This window comes from Capricornis sumatraensis, chromosome 4, assembly GCF_032405125.1.
Source record: "Capricornis sumatraensis isolate serow.1 chromosome 4, serow.2, whole genome shotgun sequence".
Taxonomy (NCBI): domain Eukaryota; kingdom Metazoa; phylum Chordata; class Mammalia; order Artiodactyla; family Bovidae; genus Capricornis; species Capricornis sumatraensis.
In genome coordinates this window covers 144,548,065-144,573,928 of record NC_091072.1, presented here as the reverse complement: position 1 = coordinate 144,573,928, position 25,864 = coordinate 144,548,065, and the positions used below count along the sequence as shown (strand labels likewise).

At 39.6% G+C, this 25,864-nt stretch overlaps 1 protein-coding gene across 1 annotated transcript in view; it reads right to left on the bottom strand.

Annotated features, from left to right (window-relative positions):
• Window positions 1-260: 260 nt before the first annotated feature.
• The window catches only part of LOC138077764 (alpha-1-macroglobulin-like), a 58,561-nt gene continuing 32,957 nt past the window's right edge, over window positions 261-25,864 (bottom strand). Inside the window, exons 17-37 of the mRNA XM_068969954.1 lie at window positions 23,367-23,531; window positions 21,687-21,783; window positions 19,752-19,944; window positions 19,131-19,359; window positions 18,212-18,338; window positions 17,891-18,012; window positions 17,290-17,341; window positions 12,290-12,373; window positions 11,577-11,753; window positions 11,198-11,285; window positions 10,242-10,398; window positions 9,784-9,858; window positions 8,867-9,044; window positions 7,576-7,799; window positions 5,958-6,176; window positions 5,658-5,788; window positions 4,970-5,060; window positions 3,686-3,754; window positions 2,965-3,067; window positions 2,123-2,164; window positions 261-1,491 (exon numbers count right to left, since the gene is read on the bottom strand). Of these exons, the coding sequence (XP_068826055.1) occupies window positions 1,487-1,491; window positions 2,123-2,164; window positions 2,965-3,067; window positions 3,686-3,754; window positions 4,970-5,060; window positions 5,658-5,788; window positions 5,958-6,176; window positions 7,576-7,799; window positions 8,867-9,044; window positions 9,784-9,858; window positions 10,242-10,398; window positions 11,198-11,285; window positions 11,577-11,753; window positions 12,290-12,373; window positions 17,290-17,341; window positions 17,891-18,012; window positions 18,212-18,338; window positions 19,131-19,359; window positions 19,752-19,944; window positions 21,687-21,783; window positions 23,367-23,531 (2,628 nt within the window). The 3' untranslated portion in view covers window positions 261-1,486. The remainder of the gene's footprint in view (window positions 1,492-2,122; window positions 2,165-2,964; window positions 3,068-3,685; window positions 3,755-4,969; window positions 5,061-5,657; window positions 5,789-5,957; window positions 6,177-7,575; window positions 7,800-8,866; window positions 9,045-9,783; window positions 9,859-10,241; window positions 10,399-11,197; window positions 11,286-11,576; window positions 11,754-12,289; window positions 12,374-17,289; window positions 17,342-17,890; window positions 18,013-18,211; window positions 18,339-19,130; window positions 19,360-19,751; window positions 19,945-21,686; window positions 21,784-23,366; window positions 23,532-25,864) is intronic.

Sequence of the window (25,864 nt, the reverse complement as noted above, 5' to 3'; positions counted from 1 at the left end):
AAGCACACATGCATGCATATACTTTATTATTCTTTCAAGTTATTTTTGCTATTTATGCCCATGAAATTAATCTTTAATTTTCATTTTATAGTTTGGTCCAAATTCAGAAATTAAGTCCAAATTAGAATTCACTTCTTGTTGAGTTGAATAAATGAAGATAAAATGTATTTGACTAAGGAAGCCTAAATATTATAAAAAAAAATTGACATTCATAATCATTATACATTTATTTGTATTCAGTGAATCTCCAGACAATACCCAATATGACTATAGGGATAATTCACATCATAAAAAAATTTCAAAAATTTCAAAAATTTTCAAAATTTAACCTAGAATAAATGATAAGCTTAGTATTGCAAAGAAGGTGAGAACTGACCAGCTGAATAATTACAACATTTCATTTAGCCACAGTAATTCAAATAGTTTAGTATGTATGAAAGAATAAACTGGTTAATCAGTGAAATAGAATAAATCATTTAGAAACAAATCTTAAAATAAAGGAGTCATCTCTTATTTGCAGGGAAATCTTGAATTGGTTAATAAATGATAATGGAACTATTAGAAGGCTACATAAGTGAGAAAAAAGTCAATTTAGATATCAACTCATATAGCACACAATAGACAACAAAATGACTTGAGATGGAATTAAATGTAAAAATTCAAACCAGGACTTTTGCTTCCACACATGCAGGATTTCTTCAGCACAAAGTTCTCTCTAATGCAATCCCTTTATAAGTCGCACCCCTTTTCCCATTTCCCTAGCACTTATAACCCCTGGAAACCACTCATTTATCTTCCATTTCTTTGGTTTTGTCATTTCAAGAATGTTTTATGAAAGGAGTCATACAGTGTGACCTTTTGAGATTGTATTTCTTTTCACTCAGTGTAAAGTTTGTGAGATCCATCTAAGTAGTTGTTTGTATCAGTGCTTTGTCTGTTTTTATTAGTGAGTAGTATTCCATAGTATGGATGTACCACAGCTAGTCTGATGGACATTTTGGTTGTTTCCAATATTTAGAAATATTGTTTTCTTTCCCCTATTTTCTGGGAAAGCAGATTTTGGAATTTAATTTTTAATTATCTGCAGATTTTTTTGTGTGTACCTTTTTGTGTAGTTTTTCTGTATTTTTAAAAACACCATAGGGACTTCCCTGGGGTCCAGTGGTTAACCTACTGTGCTTCCACTGCATGGGGCAAGGGTTAGATCCCTGGTTGCGGAACTAAGATCCTGCATGCCATGTGGAGTGGCAAAAAAACAAAACAAAACAAAACACTGTGGAGAATAGATACATCAGAAGGAACACATAATATTGATAAAAATAGTTATAAATGTCATAAATTTATTCAACATACAAATTTAGCACACTTCCAATTCCTGTCCTTTCTTTCTCCCACTGGCCTCTCTTCTGATGACTCTTTGTTCTTTGTTTCTGGAGCAGTTCATCTGATGAGGTCCACAAGTTACCATCTTCAATCATTTCCATGTTCAGACTAAACAGTAAAGAAAAGATAGAAATATTAGGAAAATTTTGTGATCTAATAAAGGAATAATTTTTCATATTTTAGTGATAAATATTTGAACTTAGTATGCTTATTTATTTTTATTGATAAGGCTGGTCTCAGTTTTTCCATGTTTTAAAGTAGAGAGTGGAAAGTCTCATAGCAAGTATTGTATTGTCAAAGATGAACCCTGTCAATTAGCCAAAAGGAACATCTTAGAGATTACATCTCTTGTGCAGTATTATATGGACAATTTTAGAGTGAAAAGTTGCCTGACTTTAACTTGTGTAAGTTTAGAAACATCTCAGAAAGGCCATGGGTGATAAATATATCACCACTGAGCACAGAGATATAAACTAAATATTAAATGATTTAGCTTTTATATGTGGCAAATTCCTGGATTCATCCTCAAACAAGTCAACCTAGATACATGTAATTATATTTTACTTGCATTTTTTTCCTACTGTGAAAGTCTATAATACATCTGAGATAGTTCAATTCATAAATGATTCACCAAGGAGTTTTATAATATGGTAAGGGCATGCTCAAGAGGCAGCTTTACTCAAACAGCAAATGTTTATTTTCTTTTCATTGGCATCAGATTTTACTGTCTATACTTTACCAGCACTGCAGGGAACACTGTACTCTTCGATGGTGAATTCCTCTGAAATGCAAAAAGAATGAGACAGAGATGACAGACATGCAGTAATAGGCACATGAGTAGTTAACTGTAAATAAACTGCATAAGCTATGAAAGAAAGTATAAAGCATAGTTATAGAGCCAATAAAAGGGCTTCTTTTGTACTAAGCTACTTGGGATTGTTTGGTGGGAAGAAACAGAAAGTTGGGCCTGGATACAAAGCTCACAAATGGATAACTGTCTTTCTGTAGGACACTGTATAGCCCCTTTTCACAATTATGTTTTTCTTATTGGAGTTGTACCTTCTGCTCTAAACCTTTTCTTTTCTAAGAAAGAGTTAAGTTGGAACACCACCAGCATGCTAAGATGGTGTAAGTTTCTAGTTTAAAGTCATGAGCAAATCAAAGAATTTCCTGATATATTACACAGTTTCCCAAAATTCGTGATTCTCCAAGGCCCAGGTGAAAAATAGATCAAATTTTGGGTCTCATAGCACACATTAGTACTGGGAAGTGTTTGCTTTTTTTTTTTTTTTTTAAGTTATTGCTGCTCTTCTTTCCTGTCTAGAATAATTCAGTGTAGAACAAACAACTTCATAGGAGAATTTAGAAAGAACTGATCCCCTTACTGCTTTATGATCAGTTTATAAGAATGACTCTAATACTTGTTTGGGGACAAGTATTATGAATAAGATTATCCTGTGATTATAAACTCACTCTTTCTTCCAGTGAGAGATTGTGGAGTTTTCTTTCAGTTATGGTGACACTATCCTAGGTTAGTCATCTTTTTCCTTTCAAGGCTTGGCATGTCTGACTCTCACTCACCTGTCTCATAGTAATCATATGCCTTTACAGTAGCTGGTTTTAAATTCTTTACTGCGATGTCTTGTTCCACTGAGAAGGAGAAACTCACGATATGATGGGTTAGCTGGAGAGACAGGAAAACTGAATTGGAATCAAAGATTAACTTTGTCTCTCTTTAAGATATTATCAAACCCTGTACTTATGCTATTCTCTGTGCCAAAACCTATGGAAAGAACGAGATGGCTTCAGACTTGTATAATACATTCAAGGACAGATAAAAAAAGGGCAAGAAGACAATTCTACAGACATTTAAATGTAGTAAATCAAGCCTGTTGACTTGGCCAGGATTCATTTTCCTCTATAGCTATTTCCTCCCCTTTCATAAATGAAATACCAGGGAGTTTTATAATATGGGCTTCCCTGGAGGCTCAGATGGTAAAGAGTCTCCCTACAATGTGGGAGACCCGGCTTCAATCCCTGGGTCAGGAAGATTCCTCTGGAGAAGAGAATGGCAATGCACTCCAGTATTCTTGCCTGGAGAATTTCTTGGATGGACAGAAGAGCCTGGTGAGCTGTAGTCTGTGGGGCTGTAAAGAGTCGAACACGACTGAGTGACTAACACACCAGAGACTTATGCAACATGGTAAGCTGTGTATGTGAAGTACACTCTTTGGAACCTGGGTTGGCTTGTTAGAACCTCTAGTGGCTTTCCTGGATCTAGCAGAGTCACAGAGAATCTTACCTCTTCAAAATAAATCAGGACATGGTTGGTGTTCACTTCAGTCCTCTGAATCTGAGCCATTTCCTGGAGCTGTAGATGCAGAGGATAAACCAAAGGGTATGAGATGAGGGACTCTCAGGCTGAGATAGTCTTCAGATATTTATGTTCTAAATGGCTTCTCAGAGACATCACACTCTAATTTGATCTCCTCAAGAATAATAGCAATAGTAATAAAAATAACATTGACTAAACACCCTTCCTATCTATTATCTACATATAGAGACAGGGAACTATCTTCTAACTATATTTTTAAAAAGGCAGGGAGGAGGATAAAAGACATTTCTCCCCATCTTTTGAGTCTAGCATAATTTTGATACCAGAAACCAGTAGGAATAATGTAAGAAACAAAAAGTATAGCCCAATGTCAGTCATTGGGATGATGTCAGTCACTGGGAGAAGGGGACAACAGAGGATGAGATGGTTGGATGGCATCACTGACTCAATGGATATGAGTTTGGGTAAACTCCGAGAGTTGGTGATGGACAGGGAGGCCTGGCATGCTGCTGTTCATGGGGTCATGAAGCATCGGACATGACTGAATGACTGAACTGAACTGAGTGTCAGTCATGATATTAAAAAAAAAAAAACAAAAAAACACAACCATCTATAAGCAAACAGAATCCAGAAATTTATTTTAAAAAATAAACACAATGACCAGGTCCAGTTAGTCCTAAGAATGTAAAGTTGCTTCAGAATTTAAAAGACCAATGTGATTTATTATACTAATTAAAAATAAAATCACTGTCATCTAAAATATAGAAAAAGATTTGAACTAAAGCACAGCACCCATTTGCTACAAGAACTTTTGTAAATTATAATTGGAAACTTCCTTGAACCAATAAGAAAATGATCCAAAACCCTAAAGCAAACATTTGCTCAATGATGAAGAGATAAAAACTTTCTCTTCTATGTCAAGGAAAAGCTCAGAAAAAAATTTTTAAAATGGAGAATATATGTACATACATTCATATGATGTAGTCTCCCTTTTCCTTTTTATACGTAATGGAAAGATAATTTAATGCACTATGCATTCTTACAGGTCTCAAGGTTAAACATTATTAACCATGTTTATGATTTGTATCTTACAGTTGAGACCATATAACTAGGATGCCCACTGTTCAAATAATGGAAACACACACTAGAGACACAAGTTTGAGAGACCTCTTGAAGAATTGAATCAAAAAAATAAAATTTACAGCATTTATTTGCCATGACTTTGCTATCTGTAAGGGATTTAGGGCTTACCTTTCTCACGGATGATTTCACAGGTATGAAGCCTGATACCATCTTCACATCAACAATGACCATGTTGGAGCTGGGTCTTTCCCCAGTGTAACTATGAAGTCAAGGTATATGGACAAGGCAGTCAAACAAAATCCTTTGGATTTCATTCAAGACAGAAGTCTCTCCTCTTTTATTTCTAGTGTTTCCTATCCCTGGCTACCATTCAGCTTCACCATCTACTCTATTTGCTTCTGCTAGAGTTGTCTGGGGCTTCTCAGGTGGCACTAGTGGTAAAGAATCTGCCAGCCAATGCAGGAGATGCACGTTTGATCCCTGGATGGGAACAAGAACCCCTCTTGGGTAGGAAGGAATTGGCAACCCACTCCAGTATTCTTGCCTGGAATACTCCATGGACAGAGGAGCCTGGTGGGTTACAATCCATGGAGTTGCAAAAGAGTGGGACATGACTGAGCAACTGAGCATGTAGTTGTTTACAAAACTGATAAGAAGTCATACTCTGCAGGTATAGTGACATCATATTCTCAACATCAAAGGCTTTTTGGTTAAGAGTGAAGAAAATTTTCTTTTGAATAAATATTGCAAGAATTTCTTATTCATTGTGTATGACCCTGGACAGTGAAGATCCTCTGCACCAGAAAATCAATTTCACCATATTCTACAAAAGGTCAGGTAGCAATTTACAATTTACCTAATGTTGATGTGAATCTGGACTTTCCTGTGAGTGCTGACTCCATCACAATTCTTGGGGAGAGTTTCAACTTTCAGAGTAAAGGGAGCTTTTCTTTCTTTCTTGGGCAGGATATTATATCTCAAGGATGTCTAAAATAAATGGGAAAAAAAGGCCTTTATTTTTACACTCAATCTATTGCTTCTAGGTAATTTATATTTCCCCTTGGTACACGTTTCTTTCTCTGTTTTGAAGTTCCGATCTACTTCTTGAGACTTGATCTCCCATTTGTGACACTTCTGGAACCCCGACAAGTCTCACCTGGACATACACACATCCCGACCCTGACACAACTGTGCTGTACTTCCCCGGGATCTCTGGCAAAGCCACCTCCTGCAGCAGCAGACGCTTAGCTTCATCTACTCGGAATTCTTCAGAGAAGCTCTCCTCAGACTTCACGGTGACAGTAGCTGCTTTTTCCCCTTTAGTGAAAGTTGCTGCCCCATATTTGGAAAGTGCCTGGAGAGCCACCACTGTATCCTGAAAAAAGATGGGTGCAGAAATTATAGGAGAGGAAGGTGGTCAGATCATACTGGATATAAACCATATCCATGCTACTCTCAGAGTTACCTAGTCATAAACACTGTTCATTCACTGAATTTCAAGTCTATTCAGAGCTCGTTATTCATCTTGAACTATTCATTCATCTTGAACTAGTCTATGTACTTTGTGTGCGTTAGTCACTCCATCATGTCCTACCCAGCGATCCCATGGACTGTAGCCCACCAGGCTTCTCTGTTCATGGAATTCTCCAGGCAAGAATACTGGAGTGGATAGCTATTCCCTTCTCCAGGGGATCTTCCCAACTCAGGGATTGAATCCAGGTCTCCCACATTGCAGGCAGATTCTTTACCATTTGAGCCATCTGGAAATCCTTAGGTACTTTGGGGAAATGCAGTTTCCTCATTCAAGTAGTTTACAATGTACATATGGGACTTAGACTCTAATAATTGACATAGAGTAGAACACATTTCAATAATCTATACATTTCTGTGTATTTCTACAAGCTTTACAGGTGGCAGAGTGGTAAAGAATCTGCCTACCAATGCAGGAGATCCCTGGGTCAGAAAGATCCCTGAAGGAGGAAATGGCAACCTACTCCAGTATTCTTGCCTGGAGAATCCCAAGGACAGAGGAGTCTCACAGGCTACAGTCCATGGGGTCACAAAGAGTCAGACATGACTGAGCATGGACACATGTAATATATACATTTCTATAACAATATTTGTTGGGAAAATTTAGAAAAAGAGGAGTTGGAGCTAGTATACATAATAAGAGAAGGCTGTGAAGAAGATGAGAAATAAGATTATCTCTGAATAGTGAGAAAGATTTATGCAAACAGAAAAGAGGCATCAGGCAATAACAGGAAGGGACATATTGGAAGTTAAGACCTTGAGAAGAGTGAAACAATTCCAGGAAAAGTGAAGAGATCAGCCTTATTAGACAAGATTATTCATGTTTACTGAGGAGAGGAAATATTTTGGGCAAATTAATTTTAGTCTTTGGATGAAAAATGCCACAAAGCATGTGGGATCTCAGTTCTCACACCAACCAGGGATGGAACCTGAGCCCCCTGCAGTGGAAGCACAGAGTCTGGACCACCAGGAAAGACTCTAAAGGAAGTAATCGTATGAAGACATTGTTTTAGGAAGATTGGTTACTTTATAGAAAAGGATCCATTAAGAAGAGAAAATATGAGAGATTGTATAGAGGACAGAGAAATAACCCAAGTATAAAATAATGAGGCTGAAACCTTTTTGGTGATGCAAGAGTAAGATATAATTTAGAAACACTATTCACTTACTCAACTCTTAGAATATGGTTGTGTCTACATAGGTATTAGTACATTAATTTTTCTTCCTAGAGTCTCTTCACAGACCTGAGTGGAGGAGAAGCCCCCATTGGGGTTCTGTTGCTTGGTGAGCCATTTTACAATCTGTGCAGCCACAGACAGATCTTCCGAAGATGGGGCAGGCTGGGCAGTAAGATGGGCAAGGAGGGAGTAAGATGTCATCTCCACGTCAACAGAAGGAGCCCGGGGTGGACTGTAGAGTTCATTAACTTCTTGAGGCTTCCTAGGACGTTGCCAGTGGATTGAGTCCTCTTAGAAATAAAAAAGGATATCATCTTCAGCTTAGAGAACATTTTCAAAAATCTAAATCTTTAATGATCCCTGTAATTACAGCTCACCCATTGAATGGACATATGTGAAATGAAGTGAAAGCCTCTCAGTCGTGTCTGATTTTTTGCGAACCTATGGACTATACAGTCCATGGAATTCTCCAGGCCAGAATACTGGAGTTGGTAGCCTTTCCTTTCTCCAGGGGATCTTCCCAACCCCAGGGATTGAACCCAGGTCTCCCACATTGCAGGCAGATTCTTTACCAGCTGAGCCTTCAAGGAAGCCCCAAAATACTAGAGTGGGTAGTCTTTCCTTTCTCCAGTGGATCTTCCCAGCCCAAGAATTGAACCAGGGTCTCCTGCATTGCAGGCAGATTCTTTACCAACTGAGCTATCAGGGAAGCCCAGACATACATGAAGTGAAAGTATTAAGTAATCACCAATCAAGCTAATCTTTGCCAAGAAAGTACATTGAGGTTCCAGTAAATCACCTCATGTCTTTGTGTTTACTACATCCTTGTGTGATATTAGAAACTGGACTGTTTCGAGGCCTATAATGTATGAATTGATAAAATCATCCATGTTACCTAGAGATGTTAGGTTAGTAATAATTAATCTTCTTATAATAATAAAAATGGATATAATATAAGCATGATGTGAAAGTGAAAAGTGAAAGTCATTCAGTGGTTTCCAACTCTTTGCAACCCCATGGACTCTGATTATATACAGTTCATGGAATTCTCCAGGTGAGAACACTGGAGTGGGTAGCTGTTCCCTTCTCCAGTGGATCTTCCCAAACCAGGGATAGAACCCAAGTCTCCTGCATTGCAGGCAGATACAAGCTGAGCCACCAGGGAAGCCCAAGAATACTGGAGTGGGTAGCCTATCCCTTCTCCAGGGGATCTTCCTGACCCAGAAATTGAACCAGGGTCTCCTGCGTTGCAGGCAGATTCTTTACCGGCTGAGCTACCAGGGAAAGCCCAAAATAGATGTGAATAAAATAGGCTGTCTCCCTTTGATCACTGGTGACTTTGGAAGTCAATTCTTACCTTCTCTTACAGCTTCTTTGTCTAGTGACTCAAGCAGTTCCTTTCTCTTGGCTTGGTCTCCTGCTAGTGCGAAGGCATAGGCCAATAACGCCTTGGTATAGACAAGACTTCCTTGGGCCTCTGAGGCAGATTGCCAGGCCCTTTCCAGGCAGAATAGAGCATTGTGGACAACTGGGTGCTATAAAGAAGATAAAGACCCTGCTTCTGTTTTCCCTTGTTCCAGCCATTTACTTATTTATTTATTTTTGGGGGGTGGCGTGGGGAGGGTATAGCTGCTTTACAACATTGTGTTAGTTTCTGCTGTACAGCAAAGTGAATCAGCTCTCCGTATACATATATCCCCTCCCTTTTGGACTGCCTTCCCATTCAGGTCACCACAGAGCACTGAGCAGAGTTCCCTGTGCTATACAGCAGGTTCCCATTAGGTATCTATTTTACACATAGTAGTTGTGTATACATCAGTCCACATCTCCCAGCTCATCCCACCTCCACGTTTCCCCTCTGGTATCCATATGTTCTCATTCTCCACATCAATCTTGTTCCTGCCTTGCAAAGAGATTCATCTGTACCACTTTTCTAGATTCCACATATATGCATTAATATATGAAATGTGTTTTTCTTTTTCTGACTTACTGAAAATGAAGGAAGATCTTAAGCTAGCTGAACCGGGCTAATGAACTGTCCCCTGGCGAGCCACACATTAAATGCCCCAGTGTGCTTGCACAACACCACAGTTCTGACCAGAGGGTAATTTCCTTTGCAGCTTCCCAAGGGATCTACTGTCCTTTATGCTCCAGTGAAATATACTAATATTAAATAATGTGAAAATCACAACTCATTTTCCTCAGAGATTCATAGCTCTACGAGTTTCATCCTTACATTAGAGGAAGGTACAGGGTGGGAGTGGCGGTACATACGGTGACAAGCAGTGGCATCTCCAGTAGAGCAATGGTAATATAGGCAGAGAGCGTTACCTCGTCATCAACCCCACCCTGTAGGATCAGAGGCAGAGACACTCAAACACTCCAATAGCCATCACCCAGAGGCAGCTAACTCTAATTTCCCCCTTGGTTATCTTCACCAGAATGTATCTTTTCTAGGGTAATATTATTGTTTCCTCCGCTTCCTCTTTCACCCCCAAATTCTGAAATCTGTCCCAAATCACTTTCCCTCATTTTTAGTGACATAGTGGAGTTTTTTGGACATGCTGTTTTCTTAACCATAGGAAACACCTAATTTATTGTTAGGTTTCAAAAGCTTTTGCTTCTGCTGTCCTTCTCAAAGTTATGTCACCATGACTTGAGGAATCCATAGGAGCATCACAACTCATACATTTCACTCTTCTCAGGGACCAGAACAAATTTAAAGGCATCACCTTAATAGCATTGTTTAGCAATGATCCAGAGCGCTGGAAACAGCCATTTTCCTTCTGCTTCCGTGAAAGCCAGGTAAGGGAGTCTGTGATGTGCGAGTCCTCTACAAAGATGTGTGATTGGGCTTGAGAAAAAGACTTGAGCACAAATGCAGTAAGCCTGTTCAGCAAAGAAGAGAAGGAGACCTGAGGATCATCTCCTTTTTAAAGGTCACTGTGTTTCATTGCCTCCAGAGAGCTTTGCAGTTCCATGGAGAAAATTGGTGGGGAGATGATCCTTGAATACTGAATATACTCTTATTTGTCCAACAAACTTCTGGATCTATTTAAAAATCTCTCAACTTTATTGGTTTCTCCAGAGTTGATACTTTTTTTTCCTCATAAAAAGTTTGTTGGAGACTCCAAGCCTTCCCACCACCCAAATTGCCATTTTCTGAATGATTTTACTACATCACAGTGTCTTTCTGTTCTTCGCCTCCTCTCCTTCCTGAATGCACAATATAGAAATTTCTTCCTCTCTCATTTCACATTGTGACACCTTATGCCTTATATTTCTGCTTGAGGGGACCCTAATTTTACTATTATCTATAGTACTATCCGCCTGCAATGCAGGAGACACAGGTTCTATCCTTGGGCCTGGAAGATCCCCTGGAGAAGGAAATGGCAACCCACTCCAGTATTCTTGCCTGGGAAATCCCATGGACAGAGAAGCCAGGTGGGCTACAGTCCATGGGGTCCCAAAACAGTCAGACATGGCTTAGCGACTAAACAACTGTACTATCAGAACAGTGAGCTTTCATACATGAAATGGTGAGATCTTCCGCTAGCAATGATATGCATGTGGGTTTTTAAAGGATAACAAATTTCTACACAATAAGTCCAGGTATCAGATAAGAGCTGTTTCCAGTTATCTGAAATATCTTGGATCTACAGAGAGCATATGGAAATAATTATCTTACCAAGTGTTTCCCTGACTTCTACCATCACGATCCCCAAAAGTGCTGTAAGAACCATCACTGTGCTTATAGTTCAACTGTCTTTGGTAACCTTAAGAAGAAGAATGTTTGCATAGATTTAGGAAATAGCAGAGACACTGGAGAAGGAATCAGGCTTTTCCTTAAAACTCATTGAGGAATCACAGGGAAGCTACTATTTTACTACAAAGTCTCCAAGATTTGAAGATGCCATTTAATTCTCTGGTTGTATTGTGAGACATCTTGTTGGGTGTCACAGCAAAGGTAATTACTAAATCTTAATCGAACGGACGTGGATTTGAGTTCAATGGAGGAGATATTTAGGAAATCAACTAATGTTTTTCCTTTGGGGGTAATCTCTCACCACTGATGAGGTAGCTGATGGCTTTGGACTTGATCTTCTCAGTGAGCTGTCCTGTCTCATTTAGATAGTTCAGAACATAGATGTTAGGAGTGAAAAGGACCATATTCTGTTCTCCACAACCATAGGGCATCCGGAGAAGATTCTGAAGATTTTGCATTGCAGAGCCTAGTATATCACCTGAGGAATGAAATACAGAAAAAATTTTAGAGGAACTCAGCTGATTGATGTTAGCGTAGGAAAATAGATGACTAGCTAAGTGAGAAGTCAAATCATGTATAAAGAGAAGGACCAGAAAGCATAAGAGGTGAAGAAAAACAAGAATAGAAAGAGAAATGTTGGAACAATAAAGTAGATGTTCAAAGATGGGAAAAATAGGAAAAAACAAAAATGGAAGGATATACCTTTCTGATGAGTCACACATCTGGTAAAAAATGATTAGTTTCATTTCTAGTAGAAAGCATCACTATCTAGCCAATATCTTGAAGGTGAGAGCACAAAGAGATGGCTCTCTTTGCTCTTTAGAGTATATCAAGGTTTAAGATGTGGCATAGCATCAATTCAGCCCCTCTTTCCCACTAATACACAGTGTGGTCCTGATGCTTTCTCTCAGTCCAATGCCTAGACACAGGGACTTCATTAGGAAGGGATGATGAGATGCCATGCACTAGAGTTAAAAGGATGGACAGATGCTTCTTTTGGGATGGGAGACTCACCCAAAACTGAATATGTCGCCCTGGCAGAACCTTCAACCACATTTGCAGGAAGTTTTAATGACAACATTTCAGATCCTCCAGTTTCTAATGAAACAAGACAAATACACAGAAGGGAGGGAAAAATGAGAGAAATGTTCTAGTTCTATCTGCATTTTTTCCCATCTCTATGATCAAGATCCAACATCATGTTTTTCTTAGTTATTATTTCATTTCTTTGATGCAATCCAAGTTTCTGCTATAGCCACAATTCATCTCACAGTGAAGTTCATATTAATCATATATATTTGTGCTAAATCTCTATAGATCTCTGTATAAGCATATACCTTATGTTATACTTATTTCCTTCTCTTTCTTGTTTATGTTAACTTATACTATAGCTAGTGGTTGTAAAAAACATCATATTTACTCCATAAATATGTATTAAGTGTGTGCTATGTACCAGATTTTGTATTAAGTACAGTGATACAGCAATTTTTGGAAGACATTTCCTGACATCATAATACGTTCATTTTGATGGGAGTAATAAAGAAACAAATTTTTAGTATGCTAGATACTGATAAGTTCTATACAAAAAATAAAGCAGAGTGTTTATATGGGTGAGCTAGTGAGGCAAGGTAAACCAAGAAGTGCAGGGTGTGGGGAGAAATTTGTCATCTAAATACTCATTGATTAAAAAATCAGGTACTTCCCTGTTGTTTCAGTGGCTAAGACTCCATGCTCTCAATTCAGGGGGCCTTGGTTCAATCCCTGGTCAGGGAAATAGATTCACATGCCCCAACTAAGATCTGGTATAGCCAAAATCAGAAAGGAACCAGGATAGGTCCGTGAATTAAGGTAAATTAGAAGTGGTCAAACAAGAGATGACAAGAGTGAACATTGACATTTGAAGAATCAGTGAATTAAAATGGACTGGAATGGGCAAATTTAATTCAGATGACCATTATATCTACTACTGTGGGCAAGAATCCCTTAGAAGAAATGGAGTAGTTTTCATAGTCAACAAGAGTCAAAAATGCAGTACTTGGGTGCAACCTCAAAAATAACAGAATGATCTCTGTTCATTTCCAAGGGAAGTCATTCAATATTACAGTAATCCAAGTCTATGCCCCAACCAGTAATGCTGAGGAAGCTGAAGTTGAATGGTTCTCTGAAGACCTACCAGATCTTTTAGAACTAACACTCAATAAAGATGTCTTTTTCATCATAGGGGACTGGAATGCAAAAGTAGGAAGTCAAGAGATACCTGGAGTAACAGGCAAATTTGCCCTTGGAGTACAAAAGAAGCATGGCAAAGGCTAACAGAGTTTTGCCAAGAAATCACACTGGTCATAAAAAATACCCTCTTCCAATAACACAAGAGAAGACTCTACATGGACATCACCAGATGGTCATTACCGAAATCAGATTGGTTGTATTCTTTGCAGCCAAAGATGAAGAAGCTCTATATAGTCAGCAAAATAAGACCAGGAGCTGACTGTGGCTCAGATCATGACTCTTTATTGTACAATTCAGACTTAAATTCAAGAAAGTAGGGAAAGCCACTAGACCATTCAGGTATGAATTAAATTCTTTACAATTATACAGTGGAATTGACAAATAAATTGCAGAGGTCAGATCTGATAGACAGAGTGCCTGAAGAACTGTGGACTGAGGTTTTAGACATTGTACAGGAGACAGGGAGCAAGACCATCCCCAAGAAAAAGAAATGCAAAAAGGCAAGATGGCTGTCTGAGGAGGCCTTACAAGTAGCTGAGAAAAGAAGCAAAAGATAAAGGAGAAAAGGAAAGCTATGCCCATTTGAATGCAGAGTTCCAAAGAATAGCAAGGAGAGATAAGAAAGACTTCCTCAGTGATCAATGCAAAGAAATAGAGGAAAACAACAGACTGGGAAAGACTGGAGATCTCTTCAAGAAAATTAGAGATACCAAGGGAACATTTCATGCAAAGATGGGCTCAATAAGGTCAGAAATGGTATGAAACTAACAGAAGCAGAAGATATTAAGAAGAGGTGGCAAGAATACACAGAAGAACTGTACAAAAAAGATCTTCATGACCCAGATAACTGCAATGGTGTGATCACTCACCTAGAGCCAGACATCCTGGAATGTGAAGTCAAGTGGGCCTTAGAAAGCATCACTGTGAACAAAGCTAGTAGAGGTGATGAAATTCCAGTTGAGCTATTTCAAATCGTAAAAGATGATGCTGTGAAACTGCTGCACTCAATATGCCAGCAAATTTAGAAAACTCAGCAGTGGCCACAGGATTGGAAAAGGTCAGTTTTCACTCCAATCCCAAAGAAAGGCAGTGCCAATGAATGTTCAAACTACCACACAGTTGCACTCATCTCACACAGTAGGAAAGTAATGCTCAAAATTCTGCAAGCCAGGCTTCAACAGTACGTGAACCATGAACTTCCAGATGTTCAAGCTGGATTTAGAAAAGGGAGAGAAACCAGAGATCAAATTGCCAACATCAATTCTATCATTGAAAAAGCAAGAGAATACTAGAAAAAATCTACTTCTGCTTTATTAATTATGCCACAATCTTTGACTGTGAAATCACAACAAACTATTGAAAATTCTGAAAGAGATGGGAATACCAGACCACCTGACCTGCCTCTTGAGAAATCTCTATGCAGGTCAAGAAGCAACAGTTAGAACTGGACATGGAAGAACAGACTGGTTCCAAATTGGGAAAGGAGTATATCAAGGCTGTATATTGTCACCTTACTTATATGCAGAGTACATCATGCAAAATCCTGGGCTGGATGAAACACTACTTGAAATCAATATTGCCGGGAGAACTATCAATAACCTCAGATACACAGATGACACCACCCTTATGGCAGAAAGTGGAGAAGAACTAAAGAGACTCTTGATGAAAGTGAAAGGGGAGAGTGAAAAAGCTGGCTTAAAACTCAACATTCAAAAAACAAAGATCATGGCATCTGGTCCTGTGACTTCATGGCAAATAGATGGGCAAACAATGGAGACAGTGAGACACTTTATATTTTTGGGCTCCAGAATCACTGCAGATGGTGACTGCAGCTCTGAAATTAAAAGGCTCTTGCTCTTTGGAAGAAAAACTAAGACCAATCTAGACAGCATATTAAAAAGCAGAGACATTACTTTGCCAATAAAGGTCTGTCTGGTCAAAGCTATAGTTTTTTCAGTAGTCATGTATGGATGTGAGCATTGGACCATAAAGCTGAGTGCCGAAGAATTGATGGTTTGGAACTTTGGTGTTGGAGAAAACTCTTGAGAGTCCCTTGGACTGCAAGGAGATCCAACCAGTCCATCCTAAAGGAAATCAGTCCTGAATATTCATTGGAAGGATTGATGCTGAAGCTGAAACTCCAATACTTTGGCCAACTGATGCAAAGAACTGACTTGTTCAAAAAGACCCTGATGCTAGGAATGATTAAAGGCGGGAGGAGAAGGGGATGACGGAGGATGAGATAGTTGGATGGCATCACCGACTCAATGGACATGAGTTTGAGCAAACTCTGGGAGTTGGTGATGGACAGGGAAGCCTGGTGTGCTGCAATCCATGGGGTCACAAAGAGTCAGACATGACTGAGTGACTGAACTGAACTGAATAGCCAGAATAAATAAATATATAAATAGTTTTAAAAAATCATAAGTGATGAAGACTAAATCAGGGAGTAAAATTTATAGATATCTAGGGGAAGAGACTTGCTGGAATACGGAGCAAAACATGAAAAGACATCAAAGACGAGAGCATGCTGGTTGTGTTCCAAGATCAGATTAGGAGACCAGTGTGATTAGATTAGGAGGAGCAGGGTGAGTGGAGGACAGGGTAAGAAGGTATGAAGTCACAAGGGTAGAAAGGTTTTGTAGGTGAGGTTGGAGACATGCTCTAACTTTGAGGGACATGGGAGACTCTTGGAAGATTCTGAACAGAGGGGCATGGTGTGAAATATGCTTTAATGATTCTCTTGCTATGGAAGAACAAGGGGTGATGACCAGGAGACCAGTTAGGAGGTGGCTGAGATGATCCAAGAGAGAGAGGTCTAGAGCAGGAGTGGACATGATGAGAAGTGGGAAAATTCTGAATAATATTTAAAGGTAGAACCAACTAGATTTGGAATTGATTGATTGGGTATGGAGTAAAAGAGAAAGAATATAATTAAAGGACAACTCCAAAATTTTTATCTCCAGCAAGCAGAAGAATAGGATTTCCATCACAGCAGCAGCATCTGAGATGAAGAAAATTGTAGGAGAAGCAGTGAGTCCTGCAGGGGTTCAGTTTTGAGCAAGCTAGTTTTGAGAGACCTCTTAGACCTCCAAGCCTGCAAGTGGAGATGATAAGTGAACAGTTGAATACATGAGTCTCAATTTAGGAAAGAGGTATGGACTGAAGATATATACATTTTGTGGTCTCTGGTACAAAGTTATTAAAGTTCTGTGACTAGCTGAGATTATCAGGGGTTACTTAAATAGAGAAGAGAGGCCATCTGTACACTAAGCATTGTTCTCAAGATGATTTTAGATAGTGCAGAGTTGAACATTTCAATAGTCATTTTCTAAATGACTGTATGAATGTTTAGATGGTAATTTTAAGGGTTCATTAAAGATTGTTTTTTTATATATGTTAATGACCTAAAATTCTTCAAATAATTTGTTTAAACAAAAACATGAATACACTTAAACCACTAGTGCCACAAAGATATTTCAATATTTGGAAAATTGTGTAGGAAGAAGTTTGGGAAGCAAGGTGTATTGGAAAGAATCCTGTCCGATAGTCATCAGCTTTAGTCCTCATTATTGGCCAAGAATTTTTAAGTGAATCTCTTTAACTTTTCGATGCCCTCATCAGGAAAAGATTATTCTCCATCAAATGTCCTTCGATTTGCACATGGGATAATATACTTCTTTCCTTTTTTTTCCACCAGAGAAAACGTGCCTCCAAGGGCATTTCACATCATATACTTTGGCAAGTGGCTTAACATAAAAATTTTATCTATTTCTGACACTTACCTGATGCACAGAGAAGTGTGTTGAAAGTTTCTTCTCTTTCTATTCCTTCAGGCTTTGTATAGAAAGAAGAAAATTAAGAAGAAAAGTTATGTGTATATATATATATGGAATCTAGAAAAATGGTACTGATGAACTGGATACAGGGAGGAAGGAGAGGGTGGGGTGAATTGAGAGAGTAGTATTGACATATATATACTACTGTGTATGAAATAGATAACTAGTGAGAAGCTGCTGTAAGCATAGGGAGCTCAGCTCAGTGCTCTGTAATGACTTAGAGGGATGGGATTTGGGAGGTGAGTGGAAGGGAGGATTCAGAAGGAGGGGATACATGTATACATGTAGCTGATTCACATTGTTGTACAGTAGAAGCTAATACAACATTGTAAAGCAATTATTCTCCAATTAAAAAATGAATTAAAAAAAAAGAAGTGGTAGTGCATCAGAGAAGAAGCAATTACTTTAGAAGAGAAAATGTTAGTGAAAGCTTGAGTTGTGAACATATTCATATTCATGGGAATGAAATGTCACTGCCACATACATGTTAGATAATGCGATTTCCATAATAAAGCTTTGGAGACTCAGAGAAATAAGACCTTCATACCTCAACAAGTAAAGGCTTGATAACGGTGTCCTTCTGTCCAAGTTCTGGGAAGTGAGGCACCTCACTGCCACATAGTTCCTGAGACTGTAGGGCTTCTGCAGTAGCTGTGAAATTCACCTCTCCTGCGGAATAAAATTTGTAAGGAGTTAAACAGTGATCCTATATTGAATGGTTTCTTCTTTTTAAGCCTCTCCAATATATATAATTGTTTTCCTTCCATTGATCAGTCAAAGGAGGAGAGAAAAACATGCATCTGAGTGGAAGTGGAAAGCAATCAGCACAACAAAGGAAGTAGGATTCGTGAACACCATTATCACTCACCCAGTGACTTTGGGGTCACAGCCCAGGACATGGTTTTCTGCTTGTTTCCACAGACACAGTGAGATTCTTCATTCTTCTCTACTGGGATGGCCAAGAAGGCAGAAGAGGCCTCCAGCTGTATGCTCACCTGTCCCCCATTCCCACCCACAAGTTGGAGAAAGAACACAGGCAAAAGGTCAATAATGGGGTGTCAGGGCGGGGGGAGGGAAAGACGCTTAAAGGGACAATGCATACTAATGAGAGGCTTTGAGAAGCTGTTCAGACAGGGTAAATCCTGTCAGGTATTTTGTAGTTTAGATGTTTGCCATAAGGACATTGAAAAACTGACGGGAATCAAGATAAATACTCAGGATTTAGGCTTGTGCCAACACAAGGAAGAAATATTTTTCTTTTGTTAGAGTGAAAAAATAATCAGGTGGGAGTAATAGCTGAATTCAGGAATACACAAATAAAATAGAGTCCTGGATGACTATAACCTTACCACCTTGGGTCTGTTGGGAGCTTTGTTCTTAGCACTTGAAAGTGGAAGTGTTATTCACTCAGTCGTGTCTGACCCTTTGCGACTCCCTGGACTGTAGCCCGCCAGGCTCCTCTGTCCTTGGGGATTCTCCAGGCGAGAATACTGGAGTGGGTTGACATTACCTCTCCAAGGGATCTTCCCAACCCAGGGACTGAACCCAGGTCTCCCACACTGCAGGCAGATTCTTTACTATATGAGTCACCAGGGAAGCCCAGATGGTTGTAACCTTACCACCTCGGACCTGTTGGGGAGCTTTGTTCTTAGCACCTATTCCAGTCCAAAATTAGGCCACATCGTATTCGGTTATGATTTACTAGGAGATGACCTGGAGGAGATTTAGGAAATGGATGGTGTGTTCCTTCCTCCAATCTTCACTTACATCCAGACAAGTGCCCTTACCCGAATGCAATGGGACAGATAGTTGAACACAGTGGCTTTGAGTGTGAAGGCTTCTCCTCGAACCACAGAATAGGGAAGAGTGAGTTCCAGGAAGAAGGGCTGGAAGGCTGTGAGAGAGACGGTGGGCGAGAGTCCAAGCCCTGCTGCTCCAGACAAGCAGAGGGCGCTGGCTTTCCAGTCCGTGACGGTGTCAGGGACCTTGATTGCCAACTCACGTTTGCCCCACATACTAGAGACGGGAAAAAAGAAGACGAGAGTCAATGAATTCCTTTTCTTAAAAGCATGGACCACAGCTGACTCTAGAGCATGACACTTTAGAAACCCAGTGTGATAAATGCTAAACTTGATATCAAGTTTGGTGCTCCTAGAGAGGTCTCTGAAATTGTTTTTTTTTTTTTTTTCTTTTTAGGGTCAAGGGTGGCTTTCTATTAAGTATCTCAGGAACAAATTAGAAAAACAAAACTGCATTGTTTAGCTATGAGATAAATGAACTACAAATCTACACATCTATCAGAAAAGAGTGGAGCAAAACAGAAAGGACTGGCCCTACGATTACACCAGAATCATAGAAGAGGATTCAAATCCTCCTACGAACTCAGTTCCAAGCAGCACACAACTTACTCGAGTGGCATCAACTCCCAGATCCAGGTCTCAGGGAAATACGTTCGGATTGTTTCTTTCACTTTCATAGCTGAAGAGTCTTCTCTCGTATTCAGTGGATAAACTGCCCCTGCACCTACACCTGCTAGTCCACCTGCGGGGCCTGGTGGGCCTGGGGGGCCTGGTTGACCTAGTGCACCTGGTGCACCTGGAGCTGTGGAGAGACAACACGAGGGCCTAATGTAAGCCCGAGTTTTATCATCAAGTTCTCAGAGCTGCCTTATGTATCAAGTAGAATAAGGCCATACACTCAGGGAATGTCTTTTATTAGAACAATTTACCCTACCACCTTCTTACTTTGTTTTCTCATCTGTTTGTCTTATTGGAAGGTTAACCCTGTTGCTTCATCAAATAGTTTAGAGGCAAACGTATTTTTCTCTAGAAATGAAGACAAATGCAACTCTCCCTAAGCTGATTTTTCAACTGGTGAAAGGAAGAATAAAGATTAGTTTAACCGCCCCCACCACTCCCATACTGCTCAGATGGTAAAGAATCTGCATGCAATGTGGGAGACCTGAGTTTGATCCCTGGGTCGGGACCCCCTGGAGGAGGGCATGGCAACCCACTCCAGTATTCTTGCCTGGAGAATCCCCATGGACAGAGGAGCCTGGCAGGCTGCAGTCTATGGGGTTGCAAAGAGTCAGACTTGACTAAGTGACTAAGAACAGCACAGCACATACTGCTTATGGGCTTCCCAGGTGTCACTAGTGGTAAAGAACCTGCCTGCCAATGTAGGAGACGTAAGAGACATGAGTTCAATCCCTGGGTCAGGAAGATCAAGTGGAGGTGGGCATGGCAACCCACTCCAATATTCAAGAATCCCATGGACAGAGGAGCCTGGAAGGCTACAGTTAACAGGCTCACAAAGAGTTGGACATGACTGAAGTGACGTAGCTCAGCACACAGCACAGGAGGAAACAGGATTCATAGGCATCTCAGCATGCCTAGAGAAATGTCTCTGTTAGCAGCAGAAGAGAAAACAGAATCTTTTTGACTTTTCCTCTTTTCTATGTATACTTGAGATACACAAGGAGACTAACAGTATATCTGCCAAAAGTTGAATTATTCTATTCTATTATTTAACTTGTCAGAATCACTGATTTCCATGAAAGAATGACTGAGGCAAATAATATCCATATAATCGTTGACATTTCTCAGATCCCTTGCAGATAGGGCACCATGATCTGTGCCACTTCCACAGCTGGCTGTAAAGTCATGTGCATATCTACTCCTTCTTCTCCAAGATAGTAACCTTGAAAGGCTTGCTGGAGATAGAGTCACAAGAGGAAAGCTGAATGAATCTCCTTGACAATGATTGGTCAGTGTTCTGACCAATGGAGGTGTTTTGAACAGCCCCTGGGCTCACAAGCAGTTTTTGTGAGAGCATTAAAATTAACTGTTAGGTGCTTAGACTGTGACTTCACTTTCACTTTTCACTTTCATGCATTGGAAAAGGAAATGGCAACCCACTCCAGTGTTCTTGCCTGGAGAATCCCAGGGACAGAGGAGCCTAGTGGGCTGCCATCTATGGGGTTGCACAGAGTTGGACACAACTGAAGCGACTTAGCAGCAGCAGCAGCTTAGACTCTGAGATGTGGGGGTTTGTTTGCTAAGGCGGTATAATTTATCTTATCTTGACTAATTCAGATACTGAAGGCACAGTAGATAAAGAGGATTTAAAGTACCACGACTGTATTTAATTTTGATTAGAGAGAGACAGAGAAATCATAATGCTTCATTTTTTCCCTAGAGAAAAAAGTTATTTGAGGAAATTTTACTGAGAAATTGCTGCAGAGTCATAACATTCAGTACCTAAAAAATGTTTTTTTTATCACAACCCAGCAAAACATTATTTTTCTTCTATTATTTTAGTGGATAAATAACTTTCACCCTTACCATATGCATAGTTCATAGACATTCCTGGATATGGAAGCGGCTGGCAAAAATATGGCTTGTGTATTTTTGAGTTGGTAAAAATATTTAATCCTGCAGACTGGAAGAAAAATAATTATTAAAGCATATCGGCAATCCAGTCTAGAGACTGGGATATTTTCTTACATCTGTATTATACCCTTAGTATTATACATAGAACTCAGGATTATCGTGAAAATTCCACCCAATGGAGAAGAGAGGTATTTTATAAAAATGAAAATGGGGTTACAGAGAGTCCAGATCATCCAATTAATGAATGGGAGTTGGGATTGGAATCTACTTCTGATTCCTATTTCTGAATTTTGTCTCCTGTATGCTTTGAGCCCCTTTAATTATCTTTTGCCTCCAAGAAACTGAGTGTTTTAGCTTTGGATGTTTTTCTTCCCTTCCTCCCCCTGCCTCAAACCACACATTAACTTTGTTGCAGAGAATAGTTTTTTTGTTTCTTTTCATTTGAAATTGTAGGGTTGCATATTGGAGGTTTTTCTTCATAGCCATTACACTTTGCTTTGTTTTTGTTTTATTGGGAAATATGCCTTTGCCTGAATATCTGTGTTCAGCTCATACCTTTTGTGATTTATCCTTTCATTTTTTTTTCTTTTTCAGTTTTAAGTATATTGAAACTCTGCATGCAAAACACCCATGCAGACATCCACAGTAGCTTGATTCCTTGATTCCTGTTACAGACTTCCTCCTTCTTCAATATTAGCCACAGTTAAATACTACTTGCTGTCCTCTAGAGTGCTAGGGAAGCTGTGGGACTCTGAAGCACAGTTGTCAGTGGTGGCAGTGGTATGGAACAGGGAAAAAGAAGTCAGAAAGAAACATTTAACAGTTAATAAAGAGCCTTCTTTTTCTCCCTCCATCACCAACTGATTCTGGAGGCTCCAGAAAAGGGAGGTTTAAACTGCTCTCAGCTAAGCTGCAGACCTCCACAGCAGTACGACACATGGCTTCCTCAAGGTATAGAGAGTGTTTTCAGTCCTTTTTGGTGCAGCTAAGATTTAATCTCACAACTTGGATAAACTTCCCTTTCATAACTCTGCCTAACTGCAGTGAAAGATACACATTTGCTCTAGTGTACCTAAGGCATGCTAATGCTTCTACTGCAAGTTTTATAAATTCTTCTGTATGAACAGCTACTTTCAATTCACCTGAAATTTTACTGCACTGAAACTGTTGGCTGCAGTATTTTACTTTATGTATTCAGTCATTTGCTGATTCATTTATTGTGAAATGACTGTTACAGTGGTTGCTGACAGAGTATTCACTTTTTTTTTTTTAAGGATGTCAGAGGCTCTGTGGGAAATGTTTGCTTTGTTTTTCTCACATATTGGAATCTCTGAGAATCACCGAGAGGATATATGATGGTGACAACTAGCTTTGGATCAACTTCGTTAAAGTTGTGGGCCCTAAAAGTATACCCCTTGCTCTTAAAGTGCCAGAGAAATTCATGACTGACTGTCTGTGTGTGTACAAAGTTCTCCATGCTTCTGACATTTCAATATTTTTCTGTTAATCATAGCTTTGTTTTTTGGTGGTTGAGAGGAAGATCAGATTCTAGAGCTTAGATATCCGTTTCTTCTCCATCTTGATGATGATGTAGACATCAATTTAGGTTGTGTTTTTAAGAAGAGGAATTACCTCAAAGATACTGTAAACATCATCATCACTGATGAGCTGCTTTGGAGCGTAAATGATTCCATTGTGAGTTATGTCTTCCGCATTGATGCATTTTTCCCCATCTTCATTCATGTGGTCTCCATATCCCATGCTAAAGGTTCTCTTTACTGATAGCAAATTATACACCTGCAAAGTAGAACAAAGGAAAAACTGTTATGTATTTTATAAAGTGAGATAATGTTCAATCTGGAGTTTAAGAGATCTTGGTGTTTATTTAATACTCCCACAGCAACATTATAAAACATGACACAGAAATCATGGAGTGATATCAAAGGTTATGGATCCCAATCCTTTTGTTGTACAAAAGAAAATAATGTATAAAGAAATCAAATTCATTGATGAAACACTCAGAGGTCATTTAGCCTAAAACTCAAGTCTCTTTGTCTCCCCGCCCAAACGCCTACTTTTTTTAAAAAAAATTTATCTTTTGAATTTTATTTATATTTATTGGTGTATAATTGCTTTACAATGTGGTGTTAGCTTCTGCTGTACAACAAAGTGAATCAGCTATTTGTATACATGTATCCCCTCCCTCTTGGAACATCCTCCCACTTCACATCTCATCCCACCCCTCCAGGTCGTTGCAGCAAGCTGAGCTTCCTCTGCTTTACAGCAGGTTCCTGCTAACCAGCTATTTTACACATGGTAGTGTATATATGTCAGTCCTAATTTCCCAATTCGCCCCACTCTCCCCTTTCCCACCCTGTGCCTATATGTCATTCTCTCTGTCTGTGTCTCTATTCCTGCCCTGGAAATAAGTTCATCAGTACCATTTTTCTAGACTCTACGTATATGCATTAATACGTTTGTTTTTCTCTTTCTGACATACTGCACTCTGTTTGACAGACCCTAGGTCCAACTTTTAAAAGAAAGCACAGAGAAGCATTATGAAAGAACAGAAGTCATTCATATCCATCACCTAGAAACAACCTCTGTAAATACTTAATTTGTTTCCTTTTCCCACTTTATGTGATTATATTCTTACCAGTTTTTTTTTTTTTCCCCCCAGTCTACTGCTGTAGGACCAAGTTTAACTCAGGAGGAAATTAGATCCAAAGTTAACCCAGAAATAAATTCATTCTAGTTCAGTTTTTGCCTTGTGCGTGCGTGCTGAGTTGCTTCAGTTGTGTCCGATTCTTTGTGACCCTATGGACTGTAGCCCACCAGGCTCCTCTGTCCATGGGATTCTCCAGGCAAGAATACTGGAGTGGGTTGCTATGCCCTCCTCCAGGGGATCTTCCCATTCCAGGGATAGAACCGCATCTCTTATGTCTTCTGCACTGGCAAGCAGGTTCTTTACCACTAGTACCACCTGGGAAGCCCCATCATAAGGCCACCTGCTCAGTCGTACAGTATTCAGGCTGTTAAAGACACACTGACTCCATGCGGACCTGTTGTCATCTCTTATCTAAGCTACTACCATAGCCTCCTATTTCCATGCTTTCATTCTTGCTCCCAAACTCTGAACAGCAAACTGGTTCTTCATAACTAGGTAAATCTAAATTGTCGCTCTCCTGCTTTAAACTCTTCACTGATATATCATTGCCTTTGCTGTCAATTCAATTCCTGGGTCGGGAGGATCCCCTGGAGAAGGAAATGGCAACCCACTCCAGTTCTCTTGCTTGGAAAATCCCATGGACGGAGGATCCTGGTAGGCTACAGTCCATGGGATCACAAAAGAGTCAGACATGACTGAACGACTTCACTTTCTCTTTTCACTTTGCTGTCAATGCCTAATTCCACTCCAAGTTCACAGTCCTCCTTATGATCTTCCTGACTTTCATTCCACCAACTGCCTCTACCATCCTTTTCTCTCACCACTTAATGGGAGGTCATTACCGTTTCCTTTGGAAACACTCTGTTGTTCTGGCCTCAGGACTTTCATGCTGCTTTCATTCTTTACATTCCCTGCCCCTGCCCGTGTTATTTGACAATCTAAGAAGAGATCTCGATCACTACATTAAAACTTGCTCAACTGTTTTCTTCGTCTCAACATCCTGTTTATTCCTTAAATGATACTTACCGACACTTAGAACTACTATATGTTGATGCGTTTTTGTTGCTTGCTTGCTTAACACATGAGTCTATGAATCTAAAATGGTCAAAGACCACATCTATTTTTCATCATTAGAACTCTTATTCTCAGAGCACTATCTTGTAGTCAAAATGCAGTGGATATTTGTTAAATAAATAAATGGACAATGAAGACTATAAAACTGAACTCTTTTACAAGTTTTTCATTATAAGAAACGTCTTTTTTTTTAAGCTGTGCTGCGCAGCATATGGGATCTTAATTCCCCAAGCAGGGATCTGAGATCCCTGCAGTAGAAGCAGAGTCTGATCCATTGGACCACCAGGGAAGTCCCAAGAAACATGTTTAAAAGTTTGATTGAAATCTCTTTTGTCCATACTTAAAACAAGCAAGTGCCTGGACTTTGGAGAAGATTTAAAAATTTGAC